At 39.2% G+C, this 26,282-nt stretch overlaps 1 protein-coding gene across 7 annotated transcripts in view; it reads left to right on the top strand.

Moving 5' to 3' along the window:
- Positions 1–26,024, top strand: part of LOC124287427 (skin secretory protein xP2-like) — an 80,855-nt gene extending 54,831 nt beyond the window's left edge. For 5 of the 7 annotated variants that reach the window (XM_046723967.1, XM_046723970.1, XM_046723968.1 and 2 more), the window contains 5 exons: positions 17,644–17,840; positions 18,319–18,918; positions 19,229–19,338; positions 20,142–20,235; positions 21,509–26,024. In XM_046723967.1, coding sequence (XP_046579923.1) covers positions 17,664–17,840; positions 18,319–18,918; positions 19,229–19,338; positions 20,142–20,235; positions 21,509–21,571 — 1,044 coding nt within the window. In that variant the 5' untranslated portion in view covers positions 17,644–17,663 and the 3' untranslated portion in view covers positions 21,572–26,024. Of the gene's footprint in view, positions 1–3,621; positions 4,006–17,643; positions 17,841–18,318; positions 18,919–19,228; positions 19,339–20,141; positions 20,236–21,508 lie in introns of those variants that run through there. The other 2 variants (XM_046723972.1, XM_046723974.1) reach the window with 2 other exon arrangements.
- The last annotated feature ends 258 nt before the right edge of the window (positions 26,025–26,282 follow it).

Below are 26,282 nucleotides of genomic sequence, written 5' to 3'. Positions count from 1 at the left end.
TACAGTGTATTGATAGAGAACAGAATCTTTCTTTGCTAACACACCCGTCACATTAGAAGGAATTACAAGGGATGAATGTTACATTACACAGTGATGCTCCTTGACCTGAGTAGCAAACTAAGCGGAAGCTTGATACTCGAAAATCTTCAGAGAACTTGTTAAATGATGGACTTCAGACTGCAAAATGTCCACTTACACTTCTCTGAATGGTAACCAAGCTTATTACAATCAGGGGCAGTGGGGTAGCTGAGTGGTTAAAGTGTTCGCTCATGACACCGAAGACCTGGGTTCGATTCCCCACATGGGTACAATGTGTGAAGCCCATTTCTGGTGTCCATCGCTGTGATATTGCTGGAATATTGCTAAAAGTGGTGTAAAGCTAAACTAGCTCAACTCATTACGATCAGGCAATTCATGCGTGTACATTGCTCATTGAGATGGGATAGCATCATCAGTTTTGTGAAACTACTGTTTTGTACATAAACATATTCTTATTCAGTGCTAACAGCTCTAGTTGATATGGCAGTTAACAAATATTTACTTCTGGGTAGTTATATTTTGAGTCTTATGAAAGTCATAGCGACAAAAATATGGTTTGATATTTCTTATTTAGAAACGTTAGACAGTGTTTTGTTTATGTTTAAGTCTAATGGAATGGTTATCAAGTGGATGTTTATTCAGCCAACATGTTGCTAATTAACCTGTCTTGCCAAAAACGTTCATCTTCTTCTCTGGGAGTCTTCATATGTGTAATGTATGTGTGAGGCTGCTGCACAGCAGGAGGTTGTCAGGATATTCTGTGTTACAGCTAATCCAGTGGTGAGAGTACTTTGGTGAAAATGATTCAAGATAGGACCAATATTGTGTTTCAGAAAAAGATAACTTTATAGTGAGGACTAATATGTTCACATGTTCCGAATAAACAGACTTTGAATTAGTCCCTGAATATATACTATTCACACTTTGCTAAGGATCAAATCATGGATTCAACAGAAAACTATGATTAGAGCTGTGATGTTATATTGTAGTATCGATAATCGTGATACTTTTTCTGACAATAAATACATCGATACTTTTTTCCGTATCGTGATATGTATCGTTGACCTTAATATTGTGAACTTTCACCAGAAATTGATGGTTATGTCAAAATTTACACTGTTTCTTGTTATCAAAATACACTTTTTTTAAAGAAAATAACTAAAGATAATCGTATCAAATCGTATCGTTCCATGATATCGCGATACGTATCGTATCGTGAAATTTCTGTATCGTCACACCTCTAACTATGATGTGGGCCAAATTTGGTTTAAACATCTAAGCTTATTGTAAGCATGGATCCTAGGTTTCAGTATGTCATTGCATCTTGTGGATCCCATACCTGCTATTGACAGGTGTTGTGTACTTGTCAATGATTCGTTCTATGATTTGCAATATGGTTGATTGGTGCCATGATAACTATTTTTATGGTTACTCATGTATCAAGTGCATACTGTTAGATTAAAGTGACTGTTTGCCTAAAGAGGGGTTACCATATTATTATTTATCCAGTTTTAAATGGATACAATTTCAAATTGTAAATCTACTTTTAAGTAGAGTTGTGAATTTGTATGATCCTTAGCAAAGTGTGAGTAGTATGTATAGTTTTGATAGTAACAAATGAACCCATTTAAATTGAAAAGGAGCCCCAGTTAGTTGGGAAATTCTGGAAAATCTAGACTTGCTTCATTTAGGGCTTTGGCATTGCTGAGAAGGCTAGGCTGTAGGAAAATAATGTGGTTCAGGGACTGAGACAGGCTAGGTTTGAATGTATGTGAGGAGGGGTTTTAGTTTGTACATTATATTCTGTATCAAATTCACATGGTATCCACAGATATTTTTTAGATGGAGTTTTTCTCATAACCGCTCAGGGGCGGTGGGGTAGCCTAGTGGTTAAAGCGTTGGCTCGTCACGCCGAATACCCGGGTTCGAATCCCCACATGGGTACAATGTGTGAAGCCCATTTCTGGTGTCCTCCGCCGTGATGTTGCTGAAATATTGCTAAAAGCGGCATAAAACCAAACTCAGTCAGTCAGTCATAACCAGTCAGTTATAACATATATATCATAATACAGCATTATGCTGCTGAACAGACCAGAGGTTGATAGAGCGAACATGTCTTCACTCAGTGGAGACTAACTACCATTTATCACCAACTACCTATTTTAGTCCATGGTGTCAGATCATGGTTAAGTGTTTCACTACACAGAATGCATGGAAGTTGTTCAAGGATGGAAGTTGTTCAAGGATGGAAGTTGTTCAAGGATGGAAGTTGTTCAAGGTCAGTTTTGTGGGGTGATAACATCCTGCTGGACAATACACTTTCTATGCTTGACTGTACAGATTGTATTCTGGTGTCATGTTATGTGAGAAGCTACTGAGGCTTGATATCATTGTGAGACTGGTGTGGATGAACTGTCCCGAAAGATGCCGTCTGCCTGATGTTATCAAGCCTTGGATGCCCAGGGTTGCTGAAATAAGACCTTTGTGATAACCTTTTGGCTTCCATGGGCCCCAGCGCCTTGCATGGGTTCCACATCTGAGAGTGACCAGATAAGATACTACTTTGATAACAACTAAGAAGATCCACAACACTGGACAGCCCTTATCTGTTAAAAGGGTTTGGGTAGCCATATGAGGTCTCTGCTCTCTTTGGTTTAACTTTCAAGGAATAGAGAAGGATTATTATCTCAACATCTGATACTTTGTAGTTTGGACAAGTTTTGTGTGTTGACGAAGCATGCACACATCTCTGGGTTTGGATTCATTTTTAATTAGAATGAGTTGAATAAATATTAGGATCTTTGAAATATATTGGACAAAAAGTACTGGGGATCATGACTTTCGTTGTTGTTGATATCTTCATGAAATTAAGTGCTCAGTCATTGCATAAAAAAGTATCCCCCAAAACATTCATGATGCCTAACCTGTTTAGTTGCCTGAGCAATGAGAGTATATGTTCATAATGGTTTAAGACTAATGTTAGCCTTCTATTTATGATTATTGATAGAATGGGGTTTTATTCTCATTATATGCATTTATTAACGTGAAAGTCCTTGCATGAAAAATGAAGTATAGAGACCTATGGCAAGTAAATGTATGCACTTTATCTTGGATTTTAATCAGAAAGTCATGTTTATGTTGGCAAAATGGCTTGGCATTTACAGAATTACTCCAAGAAGGCAAATACATCATCATTAAAAATGTTTCTGTAAATAGAGCCGAAACAGTAAGCAATCATCAGAGACAACCATTATCACACAGTGATAACACTAGAATCTTTGAGATGTAACACAGCTTTCCTTGGTACTGGCTAGGATCATTTCAAAAGAAACATTTCTTGTAGTGCATCCTAGTAGCTATTTCAAGAATTTTTAATCTAGATGCCAGTTGAGTTGAAAGCGACTGCCTCCTTGCTCCCTCCCTAAGTTCTTGTTAGTTCTGCTTTCTATGAATGTGAACATGAGGTGACGCAGATTGGTCGCAGGAGAAACTGTGTCAGACACTGCAGGAAGAGAAAGCCTGGCTGCTAGACTCTTTCACCAGCAGCCAGTGAGTGACAGTCCTCATTCCACAGAGAGCAGACGCCTTGGAGCAGACGTCTAGCAGCAGACGCAACATATTCAACTCCAGACACCATCAGTGCAGGAGTTTCTCTTCATCCTTGAAGGAATCTTTTTTGTGCTTTTTTATTTTCTTTGGAAAATTTGTACTCGAGCAAATTGGATTTTGTTTATTCAAGGAGACAAGCAACGACTTTGGAGTTAGCAAATTCAAGGATAGTTTGAAGTTAGCGCAGTGGATGATATTGTTGCAGAGTGCTCAGGATCAATACTGTTGGATTACTTGGAGCGGGCACAAGAGAGTCAAATGCTGTTTCTCTGATTCCCTAGGTGATTTTTCTGGGTGATTTAACGGCACCTCTTACAAGTTGCTTCATTCCACGGAAGTTATTTACATATTTTTGTGGTGAGTACTTGGTGCTGAGGAAAAGAATTGTATGAAAAGTGATCTTTATACTTGTTGCCATTTTTTCAACCTGGATATGTTCTAGTTATGGCACTACCACTTGACCTTGTTTCCATACCTTATATTTGCAAATCTGTAAACTGATTCATATCACTTGCATATTCAGTCATATCTTATTTTATACTTCATCACCAATATCCTTAATGCATAACACTTTCACATGTCTATTTTAGTTTCTAAACTGGTTAACCTTTTAGTTGTTTATATCCCACACAGACTGGTCTGGTTTTGAGGAATACTTCGAAGTTTCAGGGATTTAAAAACAATGCTCAAAAGATGTAAGAGTATATACTCAAAAGAAGTTGGGATATGTACTACAGTAAGGACGTAAAAGATTTTCTGATATTTTTTCCATATGGCTCTGGTTAACTGAAATATATATCGTAATATGAAAAACAAGGGTGTTCCTTAACTTCTTTTGAGCAGTGTATGTTGTCAGTTGGTATGGCCTAAAAAAAATGTTGTTCCGATTACCCGACTGACCCTTGAATTCTGGTGCCGACCCTATCTTTTTTAGGCGGTGTGAATAAAATAAGCTTGATAAATGTGTTATTAGTTTGTACTTCTAAAAAAAATGTTTTTAAATATATATTTTTTAAATCCTACCTACCTACCCTAAATTTCAAAGAGGTGTAATCAGAACAACATTTATTTTATTTGACCAATTTAACCTTGTTCTCAAGAGAGAGAGAGAGAGAGAGAAGAGAGAACTCTTCAGAAGTGGGTTAATTCAGCAACAGTCCTTATGAGTAGTAATATGATCGTGTGTGTTCCTGATGGTGCGGTTGGTTCGTTATTCACTCAAGAGTCAATTACTGCAATGAGATTGTTTCTCTTTGTTTATGACAAGAAACTAATCATTCTTACGTGTTGTGTAGAAGTTGTGAGCTGTGAAAAGGTATTTTTCAAGAAATAATATAGAAAATTGAATTTGGAACATATTTCATAAAAGTAGGATTAAGGGCAAAATGATTGTGTAGATAAAATATGTTTGAAGATGTGCGTGAGTGTACGTGAGTAAATTGGGTAGTGTGTATGTGCATGAGTGTAGGTGGGTGAGTTGGGTAGGGTGATGTGTGTATGTGCGTGCATGAGTGTAGGTGGGTGACTTGGGTAGGGTGTTGTGTGTGCGTGCGTGAGGGTAGGTGGGTTAATTGGGTAGGGTGGGGTGTGTGGGTAGGTAGGTCGGTTAATTGGGCCGGGTGATGTGTGTGTGTGGATGGGGTTTGTGTGTGGTAAGTGTGTTGGAGAGATATGATGATGCTGCTGGCTGGCATGTGTTCAGTTTAACTAGATAACTAGATGTGTTCCTTTTGCTACTAAAGAAGATACTCCAGAGCTGCAACTTACAGCCACCAGTCATGGCTCTGGCTACGGTGCCAGTAACCAAATTGACAAAAATCAATGTCTGCTTCCCTGTATCTAATTCGGCAACATCCACTACCGACGATGCCCTTGCTGCCATTTCATCATTTTATGGACATTTCTGTTGGATGTGGTGCTAAATTTGGACTGTGCTGGTAAGAAAATCTAGAATGTTTCTAATAAGCTCCCATAAATCACTTAACCTATAGTGTGTTGACTCACTGGAAGGCAGAGTGCTTTCCTGAAAATACAGACATTTACAGAAGATACGATTCTGTGAAGTTGGTAAGTGATGGACGAAGCACGTGGGTTGTCGGAACTAGAGCCTATCCAAACAATCAGCCAGGGGGAGATAAGATGTGCAGTTATTTTTGTAGTTAACGATGTCTTAAATTAATTTTAGCCAATAAGCACCAGGCTTATTTCATCAAGATCTATTTAGATATTATATTGCATCTCAGAATGTTTTATTCCCTTTCTGGGAATACAAGAGGCGAGATATTTCATTATACACGTGTTACATATAGAAACAGTACTAATATAGATGATATGAACTGATATAGGATAACAATATAGTGTAGCAAGTTTATCTATAGGTATTTGAAATTTGTTTGAAGTTGTATATATGACCAGTTCATTATTTGCAAAAAGGAGGCTAATTTTTTTATGATGGTAAGGTTGTCAAAATAATTAATTTGTGAGGAAAGGGAATTGAATAGAGTGTCTAACATCTGAATATTTACAACATATCAATTATGTTTGTAGAATTGAACAATCATTGTAATAACCTAAAAATCTTGGGAAAACAAATCAAGCTCTGTTCACATCTTCTCCTCACCTCTTGCTTCACTTTACCCTTTCCTGTTCCACCCCTTTCCCCACCCACCCTTTTGCATCCCTATCTATTTCACCCTTTCTCCCCTCACACATCTTCTCTCACCCACATTTCAGAATCCATCACCAGTTATCCACCACTTCTCTTCTTCCAATCTCAACCGTACCTGCCCTGCCCCCTCCTTCCCCTCCCCCCCTCCCTCTTTTCCTCTATCCACCCCATAACCTGCCATCATATCCAGCCTTCTCACCCAGCCACTGTAACAGGACCCAGGAATCATGTCTATATTATAATGGGGGACATTAGTGGTATTATGAGAATACCCAATGATAAGAGCCATCAGAACCCACACATTTTCCTGTAACAAGAGACTGTGTCCCCAAACCTGATGAATTATTTATGTCATGAGTCAGTGTAGTTACCTGTGAATCACATGCAGATGTTGTTCAGTCAGTAGAACGCAATCACTGTGCTATATAATTGCTGGAACAACTCAAGCCAGTTTTGGAACATGAGTAACAGCAAGATATTTTTGTCCCGAGAACAGAACAAAATCAATTGAACATTAAGCATGACTGTCTTTATCTCCGTAATCAGTGAGAAATTCATAGCCAGGGAGGGGGGTGCTTCAGCGTCTCATTGATGAGGAATAAAAAGATCAATTCATACTGATTCATCAGCCATGAAGTTAAATAATTCTACTGACAGGTGATTAACTACAATGATATAGCATAAGATATTTATAGTGTAAAATTCAATGACTGGCAGTGTTGTACAGACTCAGTGAGTACAAATACACTGGTACATTCCAAATACAAATATGATAATAGCTGAAATTTGTTGGTGACAAATGGCACTAATTTAAGAATAATTTGTCTTCCAACAATATTATCAATGTTTTTTTAAACTGATGTAAAATTTTATGCAGGTTTGTGTTACATTTTTCAGTTGTTCACATTTTTTTATTATTATGGTCTTCTGGTTAACAGGGTGGTCATAGAAAAAGCCAAGACGGATTCCAGAATGATTCTTGTTAAATAAAATCGGTGGAAATCTTAGGAGTTTTTGTTGCACCTGTTGCTGAGTGTGCTGCACAGGCCGTGCAGCGATATTGATCCAAGCAGATAATACTGCAACCCGCATCTAAGGTTACCTGTGTTAACGAGTTTCTGGCATAGGTGAGTCAGAGATAGTCAGTAGGGTAACAGTTATATAGCGCCACCTACTGTTAGTGTACATGTTGGCATCATTGGTGGTTCACCTTTAACTTGGTACGTACATTTATTTTCTAACACATGGGTCTGTGTTTTCTTTGAGTTTTTTCCATAGTTTTTTGTTTGATGAAGGGGATCGGTCTGTTTGTGTTTCAGGAATGATGCTAATTGATTCTTGTAATTTGCCTTTGGGGTAGTAGTTTTTGTTATGTCTTTGATTTAGAGTGATGCTTTACACACATTGTAGATAAAGAAAAACCTTGTGATCTGGATGTTAAACTTCAAAGGAATGATACTGTATTTCAGTTACATGCATTTTCTGTATTGCTACAGGATATCTCCTGGAGCAGTTTTGATAGTATGGACAAATATTTCATTTTGGGTATTATTTTCCTTCAAAACAGATACTTGTCATATAAACCTTCCAGAAATATTTACTCTGCTCTGCCACTAATAATGCTGAATTTCTGTAAATTTAATTTCCAGACTGTCTGACATTTTGAAATTTGAAAAAGATAAGATACATGCAGACTTCTTTAAATTTCGAGCTCTTTTGCTAAGATTTACCTTTGACATAGAAATGATCAATTTCAAAGTTTTTCCAGAAAACTAAATACTTGCATTGAAACATCGTGCCCTCATCAAACTGTACTAGTCTCAGAACTTGCACCCCTTGGGAACATTGCAGACCTCCAGCTGCTGGCATGTACAGCAAACAGCCTCCACGGAGGAAGATATTGATAAATGTTTAGAAAATGAATTGTTCCTGAAAAACCACATGTTAGATTGACATGCTGACGGACACAAGAGGACAAGATTGATTTTTCTACAGTATTTCCTCCGTATTTGACATTTCCGTTTTCCATCCTTTGATGAGAACATTGCAGAACTGCGATTAATTTTGCATGAAACTGTAGCCATGAATTAACTGGTGTCGTTTGATGATTTCACCTGTCTTTGGCGCCAGGGAATGTTTTCTGTTGTCTCCACGGTAACAGGAAATTGCAGCAAAATAATGAAGAAATGATGGAATGGAAATTGAAACGTTTCTCGTGGTAGATTCTCTTGCTGTGCCACGATAATTGTAGTAATATTATATGTTGGTTTTAAGTCATCTCGTGTTACACAGTTGACATTTCCCCGTGTGATGATGATAAACTCTCTAGACTTGTGCAGGAATGTTTAACACATGTGACCAGATATCATACATAGTGGTCACTTCGACAGGCTATATTGATTTTGGGCTTAATTGGTTTAGTTTTGATAATTGTAACGAGGCTTCCCAATATAATGGTAAATGTTTGTCATTTTACACAGTTTGAGCCTAGGAATATTCCAGTGTACATGAAACACGACACATCTATAGAGGGTGGGTGGTGTGTATAAATCACAGTTCTGGAGGTTATGGTCAGATAAAGAGGTTTTAAATTGTAACAATATTTATGGACATGATGTTCAATGAGAGGGGAGGTATCATGAAAAAATGTTAAATAAAATTGGAGATCAGTCAACTATGAGACTGTGATAGTCCTAAGACCAATCTTTCTATTCTCTAGTCAGATGCATTGGTGTCCCATCCCAATAAGATGGTTGATATGGTTGGTTTGTTGTTTAACACCGCACTCAGCAATATTCCATCTATATGGTGGCAGTCTGTAAGTGATCAAGTCTGGACAAGACAATCAAGTGATCAACAGCATGAGCATTGATCTACGCAATTGGGATACAATGACGTGTGTCAGCCAAGTTAGCGAGCCTGACCACCCGATCCCATTAATTGCCTCTTAAGCAAGCATGGGTTACTGAAGATCAATTCTGACCCAGACCTTCACGGGTCCCAATGTGAGGCATTCTACAAGTGTCCCAAACCAGTCTGATCCATTGCAACTGACTGGGATGGGACACTGGTTCAGTGGATCTGACTGGGATGGGACACTGGTTCAGTGGATCTGACTGGGATGGGACACTGGTTCATTGAACTAGTGTCCCATCCCAGTCATATGCATTGAGTGGCCAGTGATGAGTAAATGGAGCAGGGCAGCTTCCTGTTGACCTTCATGTCTGTCCAGCAGTGATATATATTGAGTAAGTGAATGAGTACAATACATCAGATACCAGACATCAATCATAGCCTGTTGTTTATCATGCTGCAAGCCAAATGAGCAGAGCTGTCATTCTAATTGTGCTCCTTTGACATCCGATGAATAATAGCCATGAGCCTGGGATGAAGATGGATGCCCATGGTCGGATGAACATAACCACCATATTGGCCAGGGATGGGTACAAGAGATGTTTACTATCAAGACTTGCCGGAGATGTATGCATACAAAGGATTGCAAAGAAAATAGACTGAAACTTCAATGACATATTTTTATATATGCCCTTCCTCAGCTATTTTTGTTAGCCTAGACATATTTTTCTTGATAGTGGTAGTCTAGTGTTTGTTTTCCCTTGCTTATCTTTGTGGCTGGTTGTTCTGGATTGGTTCTGTTTTCCCAACAATGTAGTCATTGAAATACTGTACAGGAAACTTAGCAACAGCTGAGTTAGGGAATGGTACACAAGCTGGAAATAGGTCCTTTGAATCATTCAAGGAGCAGCTTGCATTTTACAGGTCTATCCAATACTACCATCTCAAGATTTCCTCCACATACGACCCATGTACAGGACTGTAAGAACCAAGTCAGCACAATCACAAGTGCCCACACAATTGTCAGTGTGCAGCTGGTCTGGGCTATTGTGACAGCAGAATAGGTTGGAGTGCTGTCAGTATAACTGATTGGCAGAATAGGTTGGAGTACTGTCAGTATAACCGATTGGCAGAATAGGTTGGAGTGCTGTCAGTAAAACCGATTGGCAAAATAGGTTGGAGTGCTGTCAGTATAACCGATTGTATAAACTCACTCTGTTCCACTCATTTTTGAGGCTGTCATTAATGATTAGTGATATTTCGTCTGTTAACTCGAGAAGCACTAAAATACAATCAGATAATTATTAGTTCATTTTAAGTCAAGTGTTTCAAAGTCTTACGTGGTAAAAAACATCAGAAATCAGATATATGTGGCCTGGAGTGACATGTACCTATTAAACTGAATATTCTCCAAGGTCATGGTAGAATTAGAGTCACGGCAAAAGACAATCTGCTGATGTGTGGTTTTGTTATTCATACACTTAGGAATTCATCTCCCACATGCAATCTGAGCTACCCCAGCTGGCTGTATGTATATACGTACCTACAATGTATATGTACGTTTCAGCACCAGTAGATGGTGTAAGAAATACACTCTGCAATAGATTTGGGTCATTTACATCCTCATTGCAGAGAAAGAATAGGAAATGAACAATGCATGAAACACCTTTATTAGCTGAGATAGGGCTTGATTTCTGCATCAATTTGACCAATCTGAAACTTGATGGAAGGTTCCATGTCGTTATGGTCCTCGGAGCATGGTGGCCATGTCACTGAAGGTACCATAGTTTGCTGTGCACTGGACATGCCAGGAACATACAATCGTGAGTCCCAGATTTGCCTTGATGATGTTTCTACATCAGTAGCATGGTGATGTTAAGCCAAATTCTGTAGAGCTTTTTGGTTGTTAGAAGTTTTGGTAGCCAAGTGGTTAAGGCGTCAACCCTTCAGTGAAGAGGAGATTAAGCTTATTGTGTAATTGTCACTAGATTAAAAGGCGCCTGGATGTCAATATTCCAACCCCACAACATGCGTAATATTGATGGAGTCATTCATGGTATTGGTGCCATGATCACTACAGCTACCTGTCATTTGAAGTTTGTTGTGTGGAGTTGCGTCCCTTAACCAAGTCAGGATATGCTAATCATAAATTCAAAATACGATTTAGTCTGTTTTTGATCATTCGTCTGCTGGTAAATATCTTAAACCAACATATTTTGGGCCCAAAAGTTAAATTGAGATGATTCTCAGCAATATATCTGAAATAATTTTTTAACAACACTCGACTCTTTCTTTTAACTGTGCCGTTGAAGCTCAGCTATATAAGATGTTGGAATATGGTCCTTTCCTATAACAAATATTGTGATTAAAAAAAAATCTCAGTAAACGTACAACAATAGAGTTCATCATTGTGTTCTCAATACCCTGTTTGTTGTCAGATGGTAAAATAAGTTGCAAGGATTCCTTTTCATGACCGAAAGGAGATTCATTTGGATCAGGAGATTTTTTATCGTTGCACATTGACAGCATACATAATGTTGTCGTATGGCTGGAAAAAATTCTTGACTGATGTAAAACAGCAAATGATTCTGAAAAAGTTATCAGTCTAGACTACCACAGTTGATAGTTCTAAGTGTGTGACTGTGTGTCCCCTTAGTTTCTTTCAAGGAGCTTAGTGAAGTCCATACTCATAAATCAACTTATTCCCCAGCAAATACCTTCCTTTCTCTTCAAACAGTTAACGGGCGGTGGTGTAGCCTAGTGGTTAAAGTGTTCGCTCGTCACGCCAAAGACCCGGGTTCAATTCCCCACATTGGTACAATGTGTGAAGCCCATTTCTCTAGTCCCCTGCCATGATATTGCTGGAATATTGCTAAAAGCGGCGTAAAACCACACTCACTCACTCAAACAGTTGAGGTTAGCTGGTTTCCTGCCAAGACAAATCACTTAAATTTGTCTCTTACTGACGTCCATCCAACCAAATTTTACTGAATTTGATCAGAATAGATATCTGAAATGTCCTACATTTTTGTATCATACTGATTTGGTGACCCTTCCAAGATGCCAGGAGTTGGGTCAAGATGACCAAAGTGAGATCATAGCCTGTGAGCTGGGTCTTGTCAGGAATTATGCTGTTTACACACCGATGCATGTTGCACCGATTGACCTCTGATTTCTTCACCTGTGGGAAGCGTGTGGGGCTCTGGAGGAAGAACTTGTGTGTTGTCTGTTGTGAATTAGTTGACACAACTCTTCGCTCAAAGACACTGTTTGTTTTCTGCACATAGAGGAATTTAGACTGGAGTAGCGTTTCAAAGGCTCCTCAAACTGCGAGTTTGTATAGCCTGTGCAAATGTATCTATGTTTTTCTGTCTATATATGTGAAGTTTTAAAGATTTTTTTCCCCGCTCGTTCTCGCATGGATGTTGAAAGTGACTCTTCACACACTGTCGTTTTGACAAACTGGTAAGTGATGCATCTCTCTGTCTCTAAGCTGCTTCAGCAGAAGATTGCCTTGTGATGCCTCTTTGTTATCTAAGATATAATGGAAGTTGTTGCCATGGCAACCAGATTTATGTTTATGATCATATAATCACATCAAATTGGGATTGATAGTGCTTTTAGAAAGTCTTAACACTTTGTGTATTGATGCCATGTTTCTTAGACTGCTTTGTTTACTGGACAGCTGCATTGTCAGAAAAACACAGCCGAGATTGTTTGAAAAAGGTGTATAGATGATTTGTCAGCTAATTAGTGTGTGTCATCGAGGTGAAGAAAGTCAGTTGTCAAAGATGAAACTTATTATCGTTGTTAATAATGTTTCTAGTTGTTTGATAAAGAACGATTGCAGGCACACAATTGTGTTTTCTATCTGAGGGATGTTTATGGCTGAGGAGATTGAGGTGATGGTCAACTGGTCCACTATCTGCGAGGTATCATCTGGTCTGTGTGTAAGGAATGCTGTTTGTTTGGTGGAATTCCACACAAATTACGTTGTAGAAGAATTATGATTTTGTCTAGTACAGCTGTCTGGTTTGTTTATACATTAGGGACATTGGTGGAATTCCTGTAGGTGTCTGGTGGATTGTTGTTAGGAAAGTAGTTTATTCTGTAGATACTGCCATAGATAATGTCGAATGTCAGTCAGCATTTCGTGAAGTGGTGGGTTTTGTGGTTTTCACGTAGATTTGCCTGGGCTCACATTGAACTGAAATAGAACTATTACCTGTCATAAAGGTATTTTGAAACTTAATGTATATAAATTTGACTGTTTTGATTTTAGTATTTACAAAATTGAGTTAGCTTTATATGCAATTGTTCTTTGATTTGGATTCCGCGGAACCCAAACCTTGTTCTAATTAATTAAGCTTATTGTGTAATTGTCACTAGATTATAATCCGAATACCTAAACCTTGTACTATGATGTTACCAATCTCAGTGAAGAGGAGATTAAGCTTATTGTGTAATTGTTCCCTGAAAATGATGTAGGTGGGAATCAGAAACCGAATACTTCTATTTTTGGACTTTAATTCTCATAGTTTTTTCTGAAATGATAGTTTGTGTGTGCATGGCTTGGTATGCCATCCTACAACAGGATGCTAGCTGTGGGCATGCCAACACCCCACTTATCTGCCCCTGTTTGTATCTACCTGTTTACATTGACGAACACCTATCCCAACCCTCTACAATGGCATGAAAATGACATTCTTGTTTCTTTTAAAGAGGATTAGAAGTTGTTTTGGGGATATTTTAAATTTCATTACTTATATTAACGATTATGCATGATTTGACATTAGAAGTGTTTTCTGTGGGTAAGAATGGCCTTTACTGTCACTTGACTTCTCTTGAGGTTATGTTTTTTTATTTAGATGTACTTCAACCCAAACTGTATTTTTACTCTTCAGAATTACAAAATTGCCTCCCCCAACATATCTGGGTTTGGTCTTCTGATTCCTAAGCAGTCATTTCACTCTACATTGATAGCAGAATCTTGGCGCCAGTTCCAGGAATAAGGCCATTACAAGAGCTGTCAATTCCCAAATGCTGGGGCCAGGTGACGAACATTTTAACGAGATTGTTTCATTACCCAGCATTCCCTCTGTGGACTCGTTAGTCACTGTGGTGCACATGTGGCATATATACAGGTGCCCTTTCAAGAAACATTTTAGAGAGGTGTTATTGTTACTGTTTAACAAGGACCTTGACTAAATATAAAAACTCTGGCTGTTATTTACAGTTATTTAAACCGTAATCCCAGCCTTCCCAGCCTTCCCCGGAGGCAGCCTTATCATGCTGCAGTGGAATGTGACAGTCCGAGGTTGACATACTGCTCCGGTACCTCCAGGACGTCTATCATCCTGAGCTCAATTCCACAAAGTGGTCTTAGCACTGAGATAAATTTACTTTATTCTAGATAAGTGGGAGTCAAGTCATGGAGCTAAGATTGATTTGTGCATGTGGCCCACAGATGGTGGACATTCAACAAAGTGGTCTTGGCACTGAGATACATTTACTTTATTCTAGATAAGTGGGAGTCAAGTCATGGAGCTAAGATTGATTTGTGCATGTGGCCCACAGATGGTGGACATTCAACAAAGTGGTCTTGGCACTGAGATACATTTACTTTATTCTAGATAAGTGAGAGTCAAGTCATGGAGCCAAGATTGATTTGTGCATGTGGCCCACAGATGGTGGACATTCAACAAAGTGGTCTTGGCACTGAGATACATTTACTTTATTCTAGATAAGTGAGAGTCAAGTCATGGAGCTAAGATTGATTTGTGCATGTGGCCCACAGATGGTGGACATTCAACAAAGTGGTCTTAGCACTGAGATACATTTACTTTATTCTAGATAAGTGGGAGTCAAGTCATGGAGCTAAGATTGATTTGTGCATGTGGCCCACAGATGGTGGACATTCAACAAAGTGGTCTTGGCACTGAGATACATTTACTTTATTCTAGATAAGTGGGAGTCAAGTCATGGAGCTAAGATTGATTTGTGCATGTGGCCCACAGATGGTGGACATTCAACAAAGTGGTCTTGGCACTGAGATACATTTACTTTATTCTAGATAAGTGAGAGTCAAGTCATGGAGCCAAGATTGATTTGTGCATGTGGCCCACAGATGGTGGACATTCAACAAAGTGGTCTTGGCACTGAGATACATTTACTTTATTCTAGATAAGTGAGAGTCAAGTCATGGAGCTAAGATTGATTTGTGCATGTGGCCCACAGATGGTGGACATTCAACAAAGTGGTCTTAGCACTGAGATACAATTACTTTATTCTAGATAAGTGAGAGTCAAGTCATGGAGCTAAGATTGATTTGTGCATGTGGCCCACAGATGGTGGACATTCAACAAAGTGGTCTTGTCCTTGAAAGTGTTGACTCATATGTTTCATAAAGATTTACTGAGACATTGAGGTATTTTTGTACATTTTGCCCTAGAACTTGCTATTACACAGTAATATTAGCACTAATGCAACTGTTACTGTTATACATGGAATGTTGACATAGTGGTATCGCTAAATCTGGTATTGTATTCATTTGAAAAGATCTTGTTTGTCAAGGGTATATTCTTAATTGCAAGCTGTTGACTTCTCCCTTTGACCAAAATTTAATTGTCTCCAAATAAGGACCATTTTTCATGGTGTTCCCTATTCAAGTAGATACTGTTAATCAACAAGATGTTTTATGAAACTGCTAGTGAGTGAAATTCCTGAGTTTGATTCCATGGCATGGGCGAATGTGAGAGTACATTTCTAATGTCCTCGGTTATGATCGCCTTAGTCTGTCTCACAGTTGCTGACCTGCATTGCCTTCCCTACTGCCATGCAATCCTAAAGTCCTAAATGAAGCAAGTCTAGATTTCCTCAGAATCTCCCTGAGGCTCCTTTTCAATTTAACTGGGATTTCTTAGTATCAAAATTATATATATTCAGAGGTTAAGTGTTAGTCTGTGATTGCTTCAAAAACCAGTGCTGCTGAAAGGTGTCAAACCAAACTCCCACCCATTCAAAGAGCTGTAACATTGCTGACTGTGTCGCAGTGAAGATATATTCACACATTAAGTGGTTCATGCAGCAGCTGGTCATATCTGAGATGTAAATGGAAAACATTGGTGGGTAACCCTGCCTTACCTACTTGACTTCAGCCTGAATAGTAGAATGTTTATGTCATAATAACTCAGTGGCAGACAAAAAACACTTTCTCTTTATCACATCTGTGTTGGACTTTGCCAAGACATAAGTATGAAGAAAATGAGTGGAGAATCATCAACAGGGTGTCTGTGTTCTAGTGTTGGGAATTGGTTAAAATCTCATAATTGATGATTGGTTCATTACAACCGATCAATCATCGAAAATAATTGGTTATCGTCATTTATGAAATGTTCCTGGTTATTTTTGTTAATGCTCAAATAAGGGAAAAAAAACATGTAGTTCTTTGGGTTTTTTTGGTGCAAAATTTCATATCTTTAAAGGATGACAAGTATGTAAGGAACATAAATTTCTTAAAGTCTTTAAGATATATTCAATCATGACTTGGAACGAGCTTGTAGTGCTTATGAAATGTAACAGACAAAACCAACCTTGTGAAATATATTGTTTATGAAAACAAGTGTTCCAGAATTGTTTGTGTTCGATTATGAGAAAACATGATCGATTGCTTGGTCGTATAGTCACTGCGACCAATCTTCGATTGTTTCAATTAATCAGACCACCACTACTGTGTTATGACTGTTTACACCTGCATCTAACAAATCGGCCTACGCCAGCGACTTGTTCGGGTTCGAGTATTAGTAATATGCTATCTGAGCCTTTTTAACATATTTTATCTTTTCCTGTAGGATTATGATGTGCAAATGGTGATAAGGTCAGGTTTGACTCATTGCTTACATTATGTGGGCACTCTGGGACCCTTATCATACATTTACTTTTTATTGGGTAGTTGAACCTAATGTCAGAAGTATGTTAGGAGCAAGGTATGAAGGGAGTTGGTTCCATGGACTGTTCTCATAGGGACAGTTGGAGTATTTTACGAATGCTTCATACAATTTCTTCATACACACATCCAGCTTTAGTTTATTGTGTGAAGTTTTCTTGTTATCTCAGCAGTCAACTGTTATCAGATATCATCCTGTGTAATTAGCTAAGGCTGGACCAGACAAACCAGTGACTGTGGCATGGTGAAGTTGTACAAAACAACCTCAGCGCAACGGCTGTTGAAAGTCTTTGTTGAGGTGTCGGAGTGCTGAGAATGTCAGATTATCAAGCTCTGTACACTCTGTGTGTGTCATTGTGCCCCAGTGGTAGGGACACTGGTTTTGGTCCAGACTCAATAGACCTTGGTGTTGTGTCTGGACTATTGCAGAATGCAGCTTCAAGCAGGAAAAGAGCATACCAAACTGGATGATCCTTGGGCCTCGAGACTACTTTGAGAATTCTATACATTGAAAATATCCTTGTTTCAGATATAACATACTAGATCATCATGGGTAACAAGAGCAGCAGACAGAAGAAGAAGGACAAGGATAAGAAGGAAGAAGCAACAGAACAGACCAATCAGAAGACAGAAGACAAACCAGCTGGTGACGAAACAGCTACGCAGCCAACAGAAGATGGCGCCACGAAAACAGAAACATCAGCAGAAGGGGATGGAGGGGGAACAGTAAGTAGTCTCTGTTTCCACTGTCAGATATAAACAGAGATTGTTATATGGAGGCGGACCAGTAAGTAGTCTCTGTGTTTCGACTGTCATATATACACAGAGATTGTTATATGGAGGCGCAACAGTAAGTAGTCTCTGTGTTTCCACTGTTAGATATACACAGAGATTGTTATATGGAGGCGGAACAGTGAAGTCTGTGTCTGTCCTTTATACCCAAAGGCATTTGGTATATGCAGGGTGTATGTGTTACGCAGAACAGTACAGTACAGTAAGGTGTATGCATACAAGAGGGTTATATATGGAGGGGAAGTAAGACGTATCCAGGTGTGTGTTATGCTCAGGGGCAGAAAATTGTACACAGGTTGTGGTTGTCGCACAGAAATAATCTTGGTGTACAGTTTGACCTTCCCATTTAAGTGACCAATGATAACTCTCTACATGAGACAAATCATTCATTTTGATATTGCCTTTGTTTCAGGCGGATGGCGGGACAACAGCAAATAATGAAGTAAAAGCTGAACAGCCAAATGATACGGCAGCCACAGAACCCAAAACAGAGGCAGCACCAGCTCCAAGTGAACCGGAGGCACCAAAGGAAGAGCCAAAGTCTGAGGAGCCTGCTGTAGTCCAAGAAGAAACCAAAGCAGAAACTGCCACAGTTGTAGAATCATCACCGCCTCCTGCAGCTGAGCCTGAAAAACCTGCAGCTGAGAGCTTACCTGAGCCACCTCCAGATCCCCCTGTTGAGAAGCCAGCTGAGCCAGAACCCCCAGCACCAGAACCAGCAGCGCCAGAGCCTGCACCGGAACCTGCACCAGAACCTGCCCCGGAACAAGCAGCCCCAGAGCCAGCTCCTGAATCAGCTCCAGAGCCCCCAGCAGAGGATGCCCTGCCCCCACCTCCCCCACCAGCGGAGGAGACACAAGCACCTCCACCACCGATGGAGGAACCTGCTGCCCCTGAAGCCCCGGCAGCAGTGGACACATCGGCAGCAGCGTCAGAAACACCAGCAGAGCCTGGAGCTGCAGACAGCGAAAAGACAGAGGGACAGAGCGGAGAGACATCTGCACCAAGTGCTGTGAGTTATGTTCAGAATATGGTTATAAAAGGGAACTATCTTTCTTGGTTGATGTCTAGCAATAAATGACTTAAGTAACCAAGAGAATTTATCACACTCTCACATGGCACTAGTCACACAAAGTAATAAACTATGTCTTGTAGCTTGAATGGATACAGACTCAGATCTCGTTTTAAACAGGCTTTAAATATTATTCAGAAATAGGAAGGCACAAATCTCTCTGTAAATTGCGTAAACAGTGTGCAATGTGTTAAGACCGTTCCATGTTGAAAATATGAACAAGGACTGACAGGGATGTATTCTAATCCAGGACAATGGCTTGAAGGTGGCGATAGAGTTCAAGTGGGAGAATGGCGGAAGCTCAGTGTTGGTGTCCGGGAGCTTCAATGACTGGAAGGAAAAGGTTGCTCTTGAGAAACGGTGAGATCCCATTTCAGTGGAGCTTGTACATGAAGACAGTGAAAACAGTGTCCTGTGGGTTGTACAGTGTCCTGTGGGTTGTACAGTGTCCTGCGGGTTGTACAGTGTCCTGTAGGTTGTACAGTGTCCTGGCGGTTGTATAGTCTCCTGCGGGTTGTACAGTGTCCTGTGGGTTGTACAGTGTCCTGCGGTTTGTACAGTGTCCTGTGGGTTGTACAGTGTCCTGTGGGTTGTACAGTGTCCTGCGGGTTGTACAGTGTCCTGTGGGTTGTACAGTGACCTACAGGTTGTAACATCACACTGCTCCTGGGTTCTGTACATGTCAGCGTACAATGTGTTCTGATGTCTTCCATTGCTTGAATTTGGTGACTGTTTTACATGCAACAGAAGCATGTGTACATTCATCCATCTTGCAAAGCCCTTAAAAAGATGTGGATTTACCACCACTAAAGCAGTAATTTCAGATTTGGGTAGATGACTAGGCATTGAGATTGGATTTCATTAAAGAACTTCACTTTTTTTTGTCTTCATTTTGTTAAGATACTGAGTACTTTTCCATCTGTGAGGATTGAATGGGTCCCCAGCAGTGTATGTTGTATGTAAGGGATGATGAAATGAACTGGCGAGTCAGTGCTTTGATCATGTATAGACACATGAAAGAGTGATCACCAGCTGGTGATGCAGATTGATTGATGCGTTGTTTTTCACTTTGTCTTGATTGTTGCCAGAGTAGGTACACAAATGATTCACCTTTTGATTAGTAGGAATCAGGAAGTAATTGTCAAAATGATTTCTCCTTTCAGGGACGACTTGTTCATAGGCACACTGGACCTGCCTACAGGAGAGTATTTGTACAAGTTCCTGGTGGACGACCAGTGGCAGATCAACAAGAACTTGGTAAGCAGAGTTGCATACCTTTGTATGACAGGATCTTCTGCTCATTATATTTGAATATTAGAATCAAACCCTATCATGATTTGCTTGTCATCACCAGTACCAATGTTCATTGATATCGGGGGGGCGGGGTAGCCTAGTGGTTAAAGCGTTGGCTCGTCACGTCAAAGACCCGGGTTCAGTTCCCCACATGGGTACAATGTGTGAAGCCCATTTCTGGTGTCAGTCAGTTCATTGATATCACCAAAGTGGGAGACACCATGTAAGTCCAGTAGTTGAAGAGTTCTCCATTTACCCAGGTTGAACTGAAATATTGTCAGTGGTATGAACCCTCACTCACTCAACCACTCTTGTTTAATGAACCCTCTCACTCAACCACTCTTGTTTAATGAACCCTCACTCACTCAACCACTCTTGTTCAAAGAGGATCCTGAGTGGCCAAGCTGTTACAGGTCTGTACTACAGAGTAGTGTCCCTTGGCCCCGCCAGCTTCTTCTAGTTGTGGGTTTAAATTCCAGAATTTCATAAACAGTATTCTTCCTTGTAGCATCACACCCATGTTTCTGGTATAGTAGTGGGAAGATTTTGTTACTCTGAACTGAATTCCTCTCTAAAATGTACATGCCCTGATTTAGCTAAGATCCTGTTCCATAAAGCATTTGACCAAACTACCTCAGAGTTGTCTTTCCCTGCTTTGTGAGTGACTGAGTTTAGTTTTACGCAGCACTCAGCAATATTCCAGCTATATGGCAGCGGTCTGTAAATAATCGAGTCTGGACCAGACAATCCAGTGATCAACAGCATGAGCATCAATCTGCACAATTGGGAACCGATGACATGCTTCAACCAAGTCAGTGAGCCTGACCACCCGATCCCGTTAGTCGCCTCTTACGTCAAGCATGGGTTACTGAAGATCAATATTCTAACCCGGACCTTCACGGGTCTCCCTGCTTTGTAGCCACTATGTATTTTCCATCAGTGCCATTTGCTTGAATACATGAGTTTGTGTGAAGATTTGATACCCCTCCTTTGAAGGAAGAATAATCAATCTGCCAATCAGTGGTTTCAGAAGACTAATATCTAAACCCACATATCTTCCAGTTAGATTGGGCACTTTGTGACGTCTTGCGGTAATGTGTGCATGATCTTATTCTACCAAACAGGAAAATACCCAAATCTAGGAAATGGCTCTCACATCATTTGAAAAAGAGATATATCATGCCATATGTGTAATCTAGATATTGTAAATGTCTTATATTTGAATCATCTGTTTCAGCCAACTAAGGCAGACGCTGAGGGCCAAGAAAACAATCTGCTGGTTGTGACAGCCGCAAGCTAGATGATGGAGCGAGAATGGCTGCCGCCGCCGCGTGTATATTCTAGTACTGTTGTTACTGTACATGAAACTTGGTACATATGTTGGTGCTGTAGTCATGTGGTGTTACATAGGGATACATTGGGGCTGATTTGTACAACACAACATTGCTACGATCGCTGGAAAGGGGGACATGACTGGACACATATACAAGCCAGTTTATTCCACGTCATTTAAACATCAATTTGCTAACTGAATCTTGATATAAGTCTAACAGTTACTAGTTAACCAACTACACAGACGTGGAACATCAGACCTAGGCAAGAAGTGGAACATTGTCCTCCTTTAACCAGTCAGATCAAGTCTGTCAGATCCTATATAGAGTTTTCAGAAGTTACATCAACAATGTTTAACTTGTTATCATATACACAAGTCTCAATATATTTCAATGCTACTTTGAAATACTATCAGTGTTCACAGTCTTTAAATTAATTTGTTTTTACAAGATGTCTGAATTTTTCTGCGGGAATTTCTAATGATATTACACCAAAATTTACTGATATTATATTGGATGCTAGTCCAAATTAGCTACAATGTTTTTGAATTGACATTCTTGTCATTGATATTCAAACAAGGAAAATGATTGAGAATCCAATAAGTTTATGTATTGTTTTAGATTGTGTAAATATTGTGTAATTATTTTTCTGTGCGTGAAAACTGTGTTCAGAACAAGAGGTGATGCTTTTCTATGCAAGATTTGTTACAATCTGGACAAGATAATGACGAACGGGAACAGCTGTGAAACACAGAACAATCCCATGATTGAAGTTTTCAACTTATTGATAAGGAGCCTGTCAACTATACATAAAATACATTTCTCTATCAACAAAGGAAGAGATTATGAGACCAAGGTGTAAGGGAGATAACTTCTGCAGTACTAGCCAAGCAGTTGACTTGATAGTCCACTGTTTCATGCCATGAAAGAATTTCTACCTTGCATTGTATGTAATGGGTATTTTCAACAATAACATGGACCAAATAGTTTATCAATGCTTGATGCACTACATCATCGGGAACAGAGGAACAGTTAACTGGATTTATTTTCATGAAAACTTGTGCATTGCCTGTTCTGTATTTTAACCCTTTCTATAGTTTTTTTTTTAAAGAATGAAATTATTTACTATTGTATGACTATTTGTAAATCTTGTTTGATTGAAGCTGTTTACCCAGGTATACACTGGCAAAATGTTTCTCTCCTTTAGATATGAATGATGACTAGGTTATTCCATTTTGTTACTATATATTTGCCTTTTTCTTGTTTTCAAAAATGTTCCTAGTTTAGTTCATTTGTAGTCTGTTTATAAGTTTGCTAGCTCACAATCAAATATAACTGCTCAACAATGTTTTCATAAGTTTGCTTTATTGATTGTTTTGTTTCTTTTGTTAATAACTGACACTGCTCATTCTAGGCAGTGCTTAGTATATTGGACATGGGATCTAGTCAGTGTAAATCAGGCTGCTCAATGGTTAAGCCTGGACCTAAAGCTTTACCAACATCATTCATTATACAACACATTTTTGCAGTTTTGAATATTGTCAAGTTGTGAGATTATTATTGCATGCTTTCACTTTTGAATTTGTAGCTTTAAGACATTTTCTACAGCAGATTTCACCTGCCTGCACTCATTATGCATAATAAATTGCTTGGTGCAAAACAAGGGTTTGTGGAATATAATAAACATGCCAAATGTCATTAGACACTAGTCTATGCATGTATTTTGATACCATGGCAACTATCAAACTTGTTCAAAAATGTTAAAATTACATGTTTAAGCAAGAATGATTAAATCTGTTCCACAAAGACTTTTATAACTATTTTGTTGATTTGTTGTATATACTAAGTTGCAAGCTTATTTTGGGGATAGTTTGGATAATGATGAACAAGTTTGATTGTTTTAGGAGATGAGGTGAGTGTCATTTCTCACTTGTTTGTGTTCACATGAAGGTATTGGTTTGTCATCTGTCATGGATACGGGACACTTTCACAATCACACATCACCCACCATCATTGTGTTACCATCATCAAGCCAATATACTTTCATTATGGTTCAAGGGGCAAACATTGTTTTGGGACACCGATTTCATTGAAGTGTTTAAGCATATTGTTGACAAGTTAAAGAACCATGTGATAGAACCAGCGTTTCTATGTACTAAACATGTCTGTATGGGCTGGAGAGCTTTTCTACCACACATATTGTATAAGCTTATTCTAGTTGTTACTGCAACTTTTTAACTATGCACTTAAGCCAGTTTGTTGAAGTTAGGTTTTCTTGATGAGTTTCATTTATTCCATTAAGCAGCTGGCCTTCCGATCTGAATTCACAAAATCTACATGAATGGGAGTAGGTTGTGTATGGTGGCAGATATTTTTAATTGGCATTTTGTGTTTCAAATTTGAATTTCAACACAGCTTGATGCAAAACCAGCTTTTTGTGGGATAGGATGTGCAGAGAATTTATCAATTTGAATTTTTGTAAGTAACGTTCACATTTGTTTGGATTGTTTTGTATGAAAGTGTATAATCAGTGCTCCAGTACTAACTGTGTATATTCATAGCCTGAATAAGTCAGGGTACTTGAGGTGGACCAGTCTTGTTACACACCCAGGGATGGGGCCGCCATTTGTTAAACAAAGGGAGGTTACTCTACCCAAATGAGCATTCAATTCCGGACCAAACAACTATTCTGTAATGTCCCAAGTGAGAACCTAGGTGATATGTTTACCTGAAATGTCTGGTAAAATGTTCTGTTCATGTTTGTCGGTCAGTATCAATTCATTAAGCCTTAATTGTACCATCATTGTGAAAGATAAATCTTGAAATATTTCGTAGATAGTTCAGAGAGTCATTTCTCACTTGCCTATCAATGTGGCAATGTGTTTTCTTTAAATGAATTTACATGACAACTAGAACCCGACTGAACAGAGAGATAAATTATTGCTACTTTGTGCTGAAACCCCAAATTGAAAGGCAAGAATTTCTTTAGTTGAGCTAATGATTTGAATGATCTTTGGAAGATAGTTTCAGATGGAATTACGCTCTGTTTGATCTCGATGTGTACATGTGGGTTACTGGAGAGGATCTTTTAGTGCAAATGTGTACAGATGTATGCAGGCTTTGTCAGACCAGCACGCTAATGTAAATCAACGGAAGACATTGCAGTGTTTATTGATGTCTAATCATGCAGTTTGAAAATTGACAATTTAACATGGGAGCAAGTATTGAAACCAAAACGTGACATCTTTACCACAACTGTACGAACACAGTGCACATTCTTTGAATATTGTACTTGTTTTGAGAATTATGCAAGTTAGCAACACACTGCCATGGAAGAGAAATAATTCCCCAAATATCTGGTTATTTTGAGACATTTCCATGATAGCATGTCCCAGGCAATATCGTCAGTTCTTCAAATCATCAAAAATCACAGTTCTTCAAGAGTGTTATTTTTCTATTTTGTTGAAATTGTTCTGTACAAAATTAAGGCAGCATACCATTCTTGTAGAAGTGGAAATATCTCAATCTAGCCAACCATGGAATCTTGCCAAATAAGAAGCAGTATTTTATATAGTGTGGTATATTTGTGACAAACAGTTTGTCTGACAATCAAAGAACAGTACGCATATAGGCTACCAAATTTTTAAGCAAATGGTTCTTATTGTAAGCTCTCATTAGTATTCTATACATAATCACATAGAATGTGTTTTTGATACAATATATAGTGTCAGTGTTTTTCTGTCACAAAAGTGTTGCCTGGTGATGTTGAAGAACAACAACTGTACAGTTCATCTTGCATGCTTGTCAACCCGGGGATATTTGCATTTGGTTCCTATTTTAAAAGCTAATTTTGTAAAGAAACGTAATTTTGGGATAAGTAGAGTAGTTAGACCATTTTCGGTCCCAACAAGGGTAAAATGTGTGAAGCAGTATCTGGCATCTCTATTGCAGGTATAGTACTAAAGAGAGGCATGACACCCCCCTCACTAACTCTTAAACAGAACTGATTTGCTGTAGTATGTCAAAAAGTGACCCATGGTATCCCGACAGGTTCTAATGCAGGTCCCGAAATGTTATAATGCAGGTCCCGACTTGTTCTAATTCAGGTCCCACCAAGGGCAAGACAATAGTGTTAGATTAGGAACTATATCTGGACAAGCTCTCACACTGTTCCCAGCAAGAAGGGGTTGGAGCTAGATGGTGTTGGGCTAGAAACTATACCTCCCCTGCGTATCTGTAGGTGTTGAAGGGGCCTTTGCCTGGAGCTATTGCATGGTTGACAAGTGTGTTCAGATTGTTACTCTCATCATCCGTCACAGCTTCTAAACTTGTCTAGAACTTTTTGTATGAACTGTTTTTGCCTCACTCATCTATCCTTGTAAGCACTGTATGTCTGTCTGTCGTATTAAAGTGAGACACAAATGTCCTGCTGTTGTTGTTTATCGTGATGGCTACCATGACACTATTGTCGTCACAGGTTGGATTATACATGGATGAAACGTGTGAACCTCATGTCGGGTATTGCTTCCAGTGGGCCATACCAAGGTATCCTCACCTTTCGAGAACACTTCGGATCAGCACTATCGAAGGGTCATTCCTAAACGCTTGCTTATACCCAGATAGACGTTGGCCTAACGTTGGCAATGGTTTTGCCCACATTGCCAACGTCCGAATGCTATC

This window comes from Haliotis rubra, unplaced genomic scaffold (assembly GCF_003918875.1).
Source record: "Haliotis rubra isolate DU_JTF1 unplaced genomic scaffold, ASM391887v1 Scf40, whole genome shotgun sequence".
Taxonomy (NCBI): domain Eukaryota; kingdom Metazoa; phylum Mollusca; class Gastropoda; order Lepetellida; family Haliotidae; genus Haliotis; species Haliotis rubra.
This window is presented reverse-complemented; position numbering and strand designations above follow the sequence as displayed.